The sequence below is a fragment of the Hemitrygon akajei genome, chromosome 22 (genome assembly GCF_048418815.1).
Source record: "Hemitrygon akajei chromosome 22, sHemAka1.3, whole genome shotgun sequence".
Classification (NCBI taxonomy): Eukaryota; Metazoa; Chordata; class Chondrichthyes; order Myliobatiformes; family Dasyatidae; genus Hemitrygon; species Hemitrygon akajei.
Window position 1 is genome coordinate 46050025 of NC_133145.1, and position 10639 is coordinate 46060663.

Sequence of the window (10639 nt, forward strand, 5' to 3'; positions counted from 1 at the left end):
GGGAAATAGCTGCGATCTGCTGTAGTTGATTGATACAAAATAAACCAATTTATATTCGAATCTACTCATCCTAATCTTAAGATGACATTTACATCATATCATAATCAGAACGCTTCGAAATGTTAGAGGAGACGAACGAAATTGCGTTTTCTTAGCCATAGTGTTTCTGATGTTCTAATTGTCCCATTATTTTTGATAAATGATGGAAGGAAAGATAAAATATCCGCTGGCTGACAAACGGGAACTATCGAAAAACAGGCCGACTTGTTTTTTTTGGTGAATGAAAGTCTGCAAGAACAGTCCAATCCTTATTACGGTTTTCAAATTCAATTAGTCTAATTCGTTTATCTGCCAACCCGCCTGTCTTCAACAGCACTCGAGTTTTAATAGCGCGTTAGAATGAAAAGGCACAAAGCGTACTTGATTGCGTTTAACTCGCACTGTGTCATTGCTAGAATGAAAACAAGTCTCATTCTGGCGGCAAGTATGTGATTCACGAAAGTAAGTTTGTGTGTGTGTGTGTGTGTGTGTGTGTGTGTGTGTGTGTGTGTGTGTGTGTGTGTGTGTGTGTGTGTGTGTGTGTGTGTGTGTGTGTGTGTGTGTGTGTGTGTGTGTGTGTGTGTGTGTGTGTGTGTGTGTGTTGAATGGTTGGGTAACCATTTAGGCACGTGAAAGTACCTTTTGCCAAATTGGATTGAGCCGGAGTTCGCTTCGCTGGATTCAGTGGGCAGGACAATGTGGTCCATTTGATGTTGTACAGTGCGCGTTTCCATTGGCTCCCTGTCAACTTTGAGCTATATTTTCTAGTTTACTTTAAACATTACGCCATACAAACGTGTATTCCAAATATGTTTTTAATGTGTTGCTTCCCTTTTACAGATTTTCACAACCAACAACTGGAGTCGCTCAGTATAACCTTAACATTATATGCACAACATTCTTAATCAGATAATTAAAATTCCACTTTGCTTACTACAATCGTTTGCTTGATATAAGCCAGAAGAGTAAAGGATTGCTCCCAGATAATCATATTGAGCAAATGCTTTTTTGGCAACTTAGCTTGTTGGATGCGATCGGTGAGACTGCAGAGTTGTTAATTTAAAGGTCGCCTGGTCGCCTGGGCTCTTTGGGTCACAGCTTTCTGACGCTCTCCGGTCTAAACAGTGTAAATACCCGAATTGCGTCGCGTTTGATCTTTCGGTGTCGCAATCCTGATATTTCCTCCGCATTTCCATTCTAACAGGAGGGGAGGCTTCACGATGGCAGGATGGCGCCTTCGAGTTCTAGTCGCTGTCCCCTGGCGGACGGTGCTGAAACAGAGAGCGGCCTGGGGCCCGATCGCCACCAAGAATTGGCCTACCTCTATCATCGTCACCATGTGGTCAACAAAGTCAACATCTGCATCAAGCACACAATGATAGCGTTCAACTTCATCTTCACCGTAATGGGCTCTCTGATACTGGGGATCGGGATCTGGGGGCTCATTGACAAGAAATCTCTAGACTTGGACAACATCAACCATCTCAGTACAGACCCCATGCTGGCTTTCGTGATTGTGGGACTGATGGTTGGCACAATGTCCTTCTCGGGATGTGTCGGGGCACTGAGAGAGAACCAATGCTTGCTGAAGTTCTTCACTGCGGGGATCCTGATATTAGTGTCTTTGCAGATAATCGGCGGGATGGCGGTTTACGCACTGAGAGATAGGATCGAACAGTACCTGGAGAATGGAATGATTCTGGGCGTTAAGAGATATCAGGATGATCTCGATCTTCGTTTTATTATAAACGAAATCCAAAGAGGGTTAAAGTGTTGCGGGGTCCACTCATACCACGACTGGGAGCTCAACCTGTAAGTACTTAATAAATCTTCTGATTTATATTATGAAACTGAAACCAATGTGGCTTCGAGGTATTTGGCTCTGAGATCTGCATTACAATTTATAAGGAAACCAAACCGCTTTATGAGTTTTATTAAGTATCGACAGCGAATTCAATCCGGCAATAGTCCGCGCAGCGCCATTTATATCAAAAACCCCCTAAATGTCCAATAACACTCTTAAGATCGATTGAGGACAATTTAAAAAAAAAAAATCTCTCGGACTTGAATAGGCCAAATCAGACAACTCCATTTCTGTTTAGAATATCTTACTCGCCTGGTTATAGTCGTCATTTACATTTGTTTTTTTTTAAAAACAACCCATGAACAATTTGACTTTTTTTGCCCTGTTAGCACGTTTCATTAGTAATTGACTTCGCAGATGTTAGGAGTTAGAAGTTTGGGATCTGGAAGTGAATTCAAACAACTCCTGGTGCTTTGTCTGAAACATTGATATTCTGCGCGACATCAACGTCTGCTCTGGTGCTGCTTCATGCACCCATGCCGAGCTCGTCAGTTTCATCAACTTTGCCTCAAACGTCCACCCTGACTTTAAATTGACTTGGTCCTTTTCTGACACCTCTCTCCCCTTTCCCCATCTATTTGTCTCCATCGCTCTGCCTCCATTTCTGGATACAAACTGTCTACAGATATCTTTGGAAAACCTACCAACTCCCACGGCTACTTCCTTTACACCGCTTCCCAAACTGTCTCCTGTAAAAATGTCATTCCCTTTTTTCATTTCCTTCGTCTCTGCCGCATCTATTCCCAGGATGAGGCTTTACTTTCCAGGACATCAAAGATGTCCTGCTTCTTCAAAGAACAGGTTTCCCTTCCTCCACCACTGATGCTGTCTTCACCCGTATCTCTTTCATTTCCCGGACGTCCGCGTTCTTCCCATCTTCACACTGCCTTAACAGGAATAGAGTTCCTCTTGTCCTCATCTACAACTCTACGAGCCTTCGCATCCAACAGAACATTTTCTGCAACTTTCACGATCTTCAATGTGACCCTACCACTAAACACGTCTTTGTTTTCCCCCCACTCTCAGCTTTCAGCAGGGATTGCTCCCTTCACAGTTCACTTTCCATTGTGTCCTTCCCCACTAATCTCCTTCCTAGTACATATCCCTGAAAGTTTCATAAAAGCCAGCCTGTCCATCCAACTCCTCCCTCACCAGCAAATCTGTTGAAGTCATCTTGTACCCAGTGCTCCCAATGTGGCCACCTCTACATTGGCGAGACCTGACTTACATTGGGGGACCACATTGTCAAGCACCTCTGCTCCAGCTGCTAACATAAAGCAGAATGTCCCTGTGGCCAACCATTTTAATTCCTATCCCCCATACTCATTCTCACGTTGGCTCATGACCTCCTCTTCTGCCATGATGAAACCACCGTCAGGGTGGAGGAGTGTCACCTCATACTCCGTCTGGGTAGCCTCTACCGTGTTGGCATGAACAATGGTGTCCCCTTCCAATGACTATTTTCCCTTTTTCCATCCACCTTCCTTCTTTTTCTATTCCTCACACTGGCCTCATACCACTTCTCCTCACTGCTCCCTGGTGCCCTGGTGCCCCTCCTCTTTCCTCTTCTCCCATTATCCACTCACCTCTCCTATCAGATTCCTTTTTCTCCAGCCATTTGCCTTTTCCAATTATCCCCTCCCAGCTTCTTATTTCATACCCCTTCCCCACCTACCTGGGCTCACCTGTCACCCTATCACCTTTTAGCTTGTCCTCCTTCCCCTCCTTCAACATTTTTTCTAGCATCTTCCCCTTTCCTTTCCAAACCTGATGAGGGGTCTCGGCCCGAAACATCAACTCTTTATTCATTTCCATAGATGCTGCCTGATGTGCTGAGTTCCTCCAGCATTTTGTGTGTGTTGCTTTGAAGAGCACCAGCACCATCCCCACCCCCTCCCGTATGTCCCCATACACACAGCCTAACCCGCACTATGAATGATACTCTTTTACCTGGAGTGGGTGGAACCGTCTGAAACGAAGAGGTGAAGGAAGCTGGTATTTCAGTGAGAGGTTCAGGCAGAGGTTATCTGGGGACCTGGAGCTTTGGGGTTGTCTTTAATACATAATTGTCACAGAATTAAATGCATGATTATATATTTAAATATCTGTTTGCAAATTGAAGGAAAGCAATGTTCTACTAACAAAATTAGATACTTGTATTCATTGTGATCGTATATTAAACTGTTTTAAAATAAACAGGTTGGCTTGACATTGGCAGATTAAAGCCAGTAATGAAACCATTGAAATAGATGGGTCCCCTTTTGAATGGAGCTTAAAGTGTTATCATTTGCAACAAAGCCACAAATGGGAACTCTGCCTAACTCAGAGACAGAAGTTCACTTTGATTGGCTGTTACTCGCATCACAGTGTTCACCCTAATAGTTTCTGTCACTTTTGTTACCAGCAAGTCAATGGTATTTTTTTGATGGGAACAGATCGTTCCCTTGGCGTTGGTCACCTCAAAGCACATTTTCCTCATGATAATCCATCTACTGCTCATCATCAATGACAGTGGCCGTGGAACAATCTGAAACATAAATCTTCATGCAGTGCTCCATTGAAAGAGGCAGATGGAGATAAACGATCTTATGTTGAAATTGGAAAGGAAATGAAGTAATTCTTTTTTTTTCTGTTTTAACAAGGCCTTGTAAAATGTTGCTACCCTGCTGATGTGTGTTTTCCTCTGTAGGTATTTTAACTGCAGCTCCCCGGGCATCCATGCATGTGGAGCTCCTCCTTCATGTTGCATTAATCCACAAGAGAATGGCACGGTCACGAACTCTCAGTGTGGCTTTGGCACTTTACATATGGAGGAAGTGACAGCCCAGAAATACATCTACCTCCGAGGGTGCATGTCATGTCTCACCAGCTGGCTTTCTAGTCATGTAGGCTCAATTGGTGTTTGTGGTGTCATCCTTATGATTGTTCAAGTACTTGGGCTCATTTTTGCAACAAAGATACTGAGTGACATTGAATTAATCAAAGCTCATTGGTAGCAGAGAGATGCAAAATATATCAACAGTAGAGTGACAAACATGTTGAAAACATGACTTACCTTTTTATATGCATTGTACGTGGAACTTACAAAAGTGTGGACATTATTGCCCTTGGCTGAAACAATCTCCAAAATCCATTTTAAGTTTTATTGATGCTTTACTTATGTAATTAGCAATTGTTATAAATGGAATTAAACGTGCAGAGGAGAATTAAGATAAATCATACACATTGAACATCTTCACAAACATTGAGTATGCTGCACCTTTGTATATAAAGCATGTCTTTGCTCACCTTTCTAAAACAGGTGCATGTTTACCACAAAAATCTACACAAGCACACAAGGATTTGAACTGTACAGCATATTGTTTTAGAGAAATACTGTGCTGTCTGTGTCCAATAATACTGCCTGCTTTAAAATTTCTAACCACCTTCAAAATTCAACATATAGCCAGCTAATAATAAGATTGAATTATATTTGATTCATATTATATTATTATTATTATTGAATTATATTTGATTCCTGAGCTGTTGGCTCAGGAGAGTGCTTTAACAGTTACTTATATAAGTGTAATGACATCGTGAAATGAACTTGCTAATAATCTCAGTACGTCATTTGAGTTCTCAGACTAGATAAAGTTCCACTAATCAGATTAAGATGGACGAATATCTGGTGAAATTTGTTAATTAGGTCGTGACCTATGTCAAAATGCATCACGGCTAAACTTATTTGTCCCCAAAACAGTTATTCTCCATCCCATAGATGGCCATTCTTCCTGAAAGGTCATTACAATGATGTCAGCTGCTGGTCAGAGAGAAACATGTTGTTAGTTAGCTGGACAATAACAGCTGGCAGCCAGCATGGCCACTTGAAGGCATGTTTGTTTAAATGTCAGTGTGAAGAAGGTTTGAGATATGAATATTAAACTTCTTGCAGTTGTACAGCAAAAACAAACTCTTTGGCCCATTGTGTCTATGCTAGCTATCAAGTACCAATCTGTTCTAAAACCATTTCTCAGCACTTGACCTCCAACATTCATTTCAGGTTTATCTCAACAGATCTTAAATGCTGTGGGAGAGCCTGCCTCTACCTCTGCATCAGGAAGTGCATTACAGATTTCAATCACCCTTGGGATGGAAATGTTCAACCTCAAATCTTCACTAAATTTCCATAAGACCATAAGCCCAGCATAATTAGGCCATCTGGCCCATCGAGTCTACTCCATTCCACCTTTCTGTCATGGGTGGTTTGTTATCCCTTTCAATCCCATTCTCCTACCTTCTCTCCATAACCTTTCATGCCCTGATGACTCCAGAACATATCAACCTCCACTTTAACTATATCCAATGCCTTGGCCTCCATTGTCATCTGTGGCAATGAATTCCACAGATTCACCACCAATTGGCTAAAGAAATTCTTCTTCATCTCTGTCCTAAATGGATGTCCCTTTATTCTGAGGCTGTACCCCTTGGGTCTGAACTCCCCCACTGTAAGAAGCATCCTTTCCACATCCATTCTGTCTAGGGCCTTTCAATATTCAATAGGTTTCAATGAGATCCCATCCCCTCATTATTCCAAACCTAGCGAGTACAGGCCCAGGGTCAACAAATATTAATACTTTAAGTGCTGGAATCATCCTCACAAATCACCTCTGGACCCTCTCCAATGCCACAAATCCTTTTTTTAAGATAAAGGGCCCAAAACTACTCACAATACTATATGAGAAGTCTAACCAATGCCTTATAAAGCCTTAGCATCACATCCTTGCTTTTATATTCTCATCCTCTCAAAATGAATGCTAACATTGCATTTGCCTTCCTTACCACTTGCTTAAACTGTAAGTAAACCTTTAGGGAATCCTGCATGAGGACTCCCAAGTCCCTTTGCAGGCACTTCTGATTTTTGAATTTTCTCCCTGTTTAGAAAATAGTCCATGCCTTTATTCCTTCTACCAAAATGCATGACCATAGACTTCCCAGCTCTATATTCCATCTGCCGTTTCTTTGCCCATTCTCCCAAACTGTCTAAGTCCTTCTGTAGACTCCTTGCTTTCTGAACACTACCTGCCCCTTCACCTATCTTCGTTTTGTCTGCAAACCTGGCTAGAAAGCCATCAACTCCATCATCCAAATCATTAACAAATAACATGAAAAGAAATGGTCACAACACAGAACCCTGTTGAACTCCACTAGTCACCAAATCAGAGAAGGCCCCCTTTATTCCCACTCTTTGTTTCCTACCTGTCAGCCAATCTTCTACCCATTCTAGTATCTTTCCTATAATAGCATGGGCTCTTAACTTGATAAGCAGCCTCATGTGCGGCACCTTTTCAAAGGCCGCCTGAAAATCCAGATAAACAACATCCACTGACTCTCCTGTGTCTACCGGGCATGTTATTTCCTCAAAGTATTCCAACAGATTTGTCAGGCAAGATTTCCCCTTAAAGAAACCATGCTAACTTGGGCCCATTTTATCATGTGCCTCCAAGTACCCCAAAATGTCATCCTTTAGATTCCAACATTTCCTATCCTTTATGCTAAACCTATGCCCTCTGGTTACAGACATCTCTACTATGGAAAAATGTTCTCAGTATACACCCTAAGTATGCCCTTAATTTTATTTATCTCAAGTAAATATCCAAGGAAAACAAGTTCGGATTATACATTCCAAACCAGCTAATACCCTGGTTAATCTCTTCTGTACCCTCTCCTTCAACAGAGTACAAGAATGTTATAGAAAAGAACTAGTTTACATAATTGGTTGGAAGATGGGTAGCTAAATAGTGACTGAAGATAGAATATGGTATTTGAAGATGCATTTATTGGCTTCAGCTATTGTTGTGAAGCTGGACCGTTAGGTTGCCTCTTTGGAGTCTTGAGCCAGAGTGCATTCCTAAAAAAAAATTGTGTCCTTGGGACTTGCACTTTAGTGTGGAAATCCAAGATTGCTGAATAATGTGGAGATACATCACTATAATGGTAAGCGATGGCATTTACAACAGCATAGTGGTGCAGTCAGTAGTTTCGCCATCACAGCTCCAGTGATACAAGTTCTATCCCGACCTTCGGAGATGTTTGTGTGGGGTTTGATTTTCTCCCTGTGATTGTATGGGTTTCACTGCTCCACAACATGTAGACTGGTAGTTTAATCAACTACTGTAAATTGTTTCTAACTGGTGTGTAGAATGTGGTTGGAGTTGACAAGAATATGGGATTAATGCAAATGTGGGTTGATAGCCTATCTGACTAGTGGGCCGACGGGCCTGTTTTCATGCTGGGTCTCCTTATTTCACTGCAGGATTTCAACTAACTTTCTACTTGATGAATTGAGATAATAAATTTATTATCCATAGCTACCTAGCGTCATTTTTCTTAACAAAACCTATTATATTTATAGGTGTCCACACAAATGATCTTAGGGTAACTAATTGCAGAATAGTTTTTAAAAAAAGAAAAAGGGCCGAATGGCCTAACGGCCTACTCCTGCACGTATTGTCTATTGTCTATAACAAAAAACATTTTCCAACTAATCCAAGTCTTCTATTGAAAGTCACAGAATAACATTCTTGGTGATAAGGCCCTTTGAGAATCCTGGTTGCCATGGGATTTTGCTGTGCAGTTCCTCACTGTTGCTGTTTGCACTGTGAGTAGGAGGGCATTTCATTTCTGTTGGGCTGGCAGACACCCACACTGCTCTAGCTTCACCCCAAGGGATACCTCCCGAATTGAAAATCAGGATACATCCCTTTAACCAAGAGGAGTTTTCCTGTCTCTGTACCCCATAATGTGCTCTTCTACCCATTTAGAGGTTAATCCTAATTTGTATATATAAAAAAAGCACTAATCATCCTGTTCTTTGGAATCCCCCCAAGATCAAACCCCAGCCGTGGAGCTCTCTTACTCCCTGAGTGTTTCAGCAGCATTATTGCAACATGTCTCCCAGAAACACTGGAAAACATGAAGCGCAGTTGAAAGGATATATTGTGTAATATGTGGCCCATTGTCAAAGTACAGAAACAAACATCATTAGAGCTCTCCTTAAGGCATCCCAAAGATTCGTTTAATAACGCCAACAGTAAGTGCTGGAGTTGCGGGAAGCATTGTTGGAAATCAGCCTAGAAATTATCCTGGTAAGATGCCACAAACAGCAACAAGATCAAAATCCAGAAAAGTGGAAGTTAAAGATTATCCTATCTGCTGTGAAGTAGTCCTCTTCTTTGAATAGTGCCACGGTGTAGATAGTGATACTCCTTCTCGCAAGGTTACGGGGATCAGAATTAAATGTGGCTGAAGAAGAGCATTGCGTTTTCCCCCCCATAAATGTTTCATCAGACTTTGGCTGGAATTAAGCCAAATTCTGGAAAACATTTGAGGCTTGCTCATTTATGGCGTATCATTGTTTAGCTTAAGCAATGTTATCTTTGGACAATATCAAGCTTACAGATATATAGCAAAAGTCAGCAGAAAATTCTGCATTAAATGTAAGATTGTTTATGGCCACACACTGTATGAGATGTGTGGAAGTCCATCTGGAGCAGCACTGATATTGCCTTTCCAGGGAAGAAGTGAACTAAAGAGCAGGAATGGTATCCAATTACTGGAAGAGGCTGCCTTTAGTTAGATTTGTCCCAAGTAATGAATTAAGGCATCTGACAAAAAAAAATGCTTTTGAGTAAATGGGCAAGCATAAGAAGAAATTCCTGATGCACAATAACAACATTCAGATTTTTTCCTGTGTTTATGCTATTATTTAACCATCGAACTGCATTACTGAGAAATACAGATTCTCATTGTTGTGTCTAGGATTTTGCCATGTATAAATTTGAGTCATTCCTCTTGACGATACCCTAAGAAACATAATTAATTACGGTGTGTATTGAACTGTCTTAAGGACCTGGATATCACTGTAAAAATGCAAATAAATCCTATGCCGGAGAGACTTAAAGGGTCGAGCAGCATCTAAGGTGGTGGGAGGTGGGGGATGAATTGCCGAAGAAGGGTCTTGGCCCAAAACTTCAATGTTTATTCCTCTCCATAGATGCTGCCTGACCTGCAGAGCTCCTTTAGCATTTTGTGTGTGTTGCTAAGGAACTATTGATATTTTAGATCAAAATCCTACATTCGTTTTTTTTTATTTGTTTGGATACAGCACAGAATAGGTTCTTCTGCCACCCAGCAACCATAGCCGAATCACAGGACAATTTGCAATGAACAATTAACCTACCAACTAGTAGGTCTTTGGAATGTGAGTTGAAACCGGAACCCGTCCTTACAGACAGAGGCAGGGAATGAAGCTGGGTAGGACCCGTTCAACAAAACAATTTTAGAACATGGAACATTACAGCACAACACAGGCCCTTAGTCCCACAATATTGTGCTGACCGTTGAACTTACTCTAAGATTAATCTCATCCTCCCCTGCTGCATACCCTCCATTTTTCCGTATCTTCTAAAAAATTGATTTTGGTGTTATCAGGCAGCTGCTACCCTTGTCCTCCCAAAGGGGCTATTAAATATTCTTAAAATCAGACTTTGTGCCCGTTGTTTCTTGTCTCTCTCACCATGACCCAGTATTTGCTTCGCTCCTGCTCTACATCTGTGACGGGAATCGTGGCATTACTCATTTTTATGGACACCATGTACATTTTCCCTAATTGGTAAACATTACTGGTTCATTTATTTCACACAAATAACTTCAGAAAAACTGTAGACTTGAACAACAGAACCTCTTGACCATGTCTAC

General features: G+C 41.5%; 1 protein-coding gene across 1 annotated transcript; it reads left to right on the plus strand.

Moving 5' to 3' along the window:
* The first annotated feature begins 391 nt into the window (after positions 1-391).
* On the plus strand, positions 392-8190 carry tspan10 (tetraspanin 10). The gene is made up of 3 exons (XM_073026139.1): positions 392-501; positions 1244-1851; positions 4593-8190. The coding sequence occupies exons 2-3, from the start codon at positions 1268-1270 to the stop codon at positions 4897-4899; spliced, it is 891 nt and encodes a 296-aa protein (XP_072882240.1). The 5' UTR covers positions 392-501; positions 1244-1267; the 3' UTR covers positions 4900-8190.
* The last annotated feature ends 2449 nt before the right edge of the window (positions 8191-10639 follow it).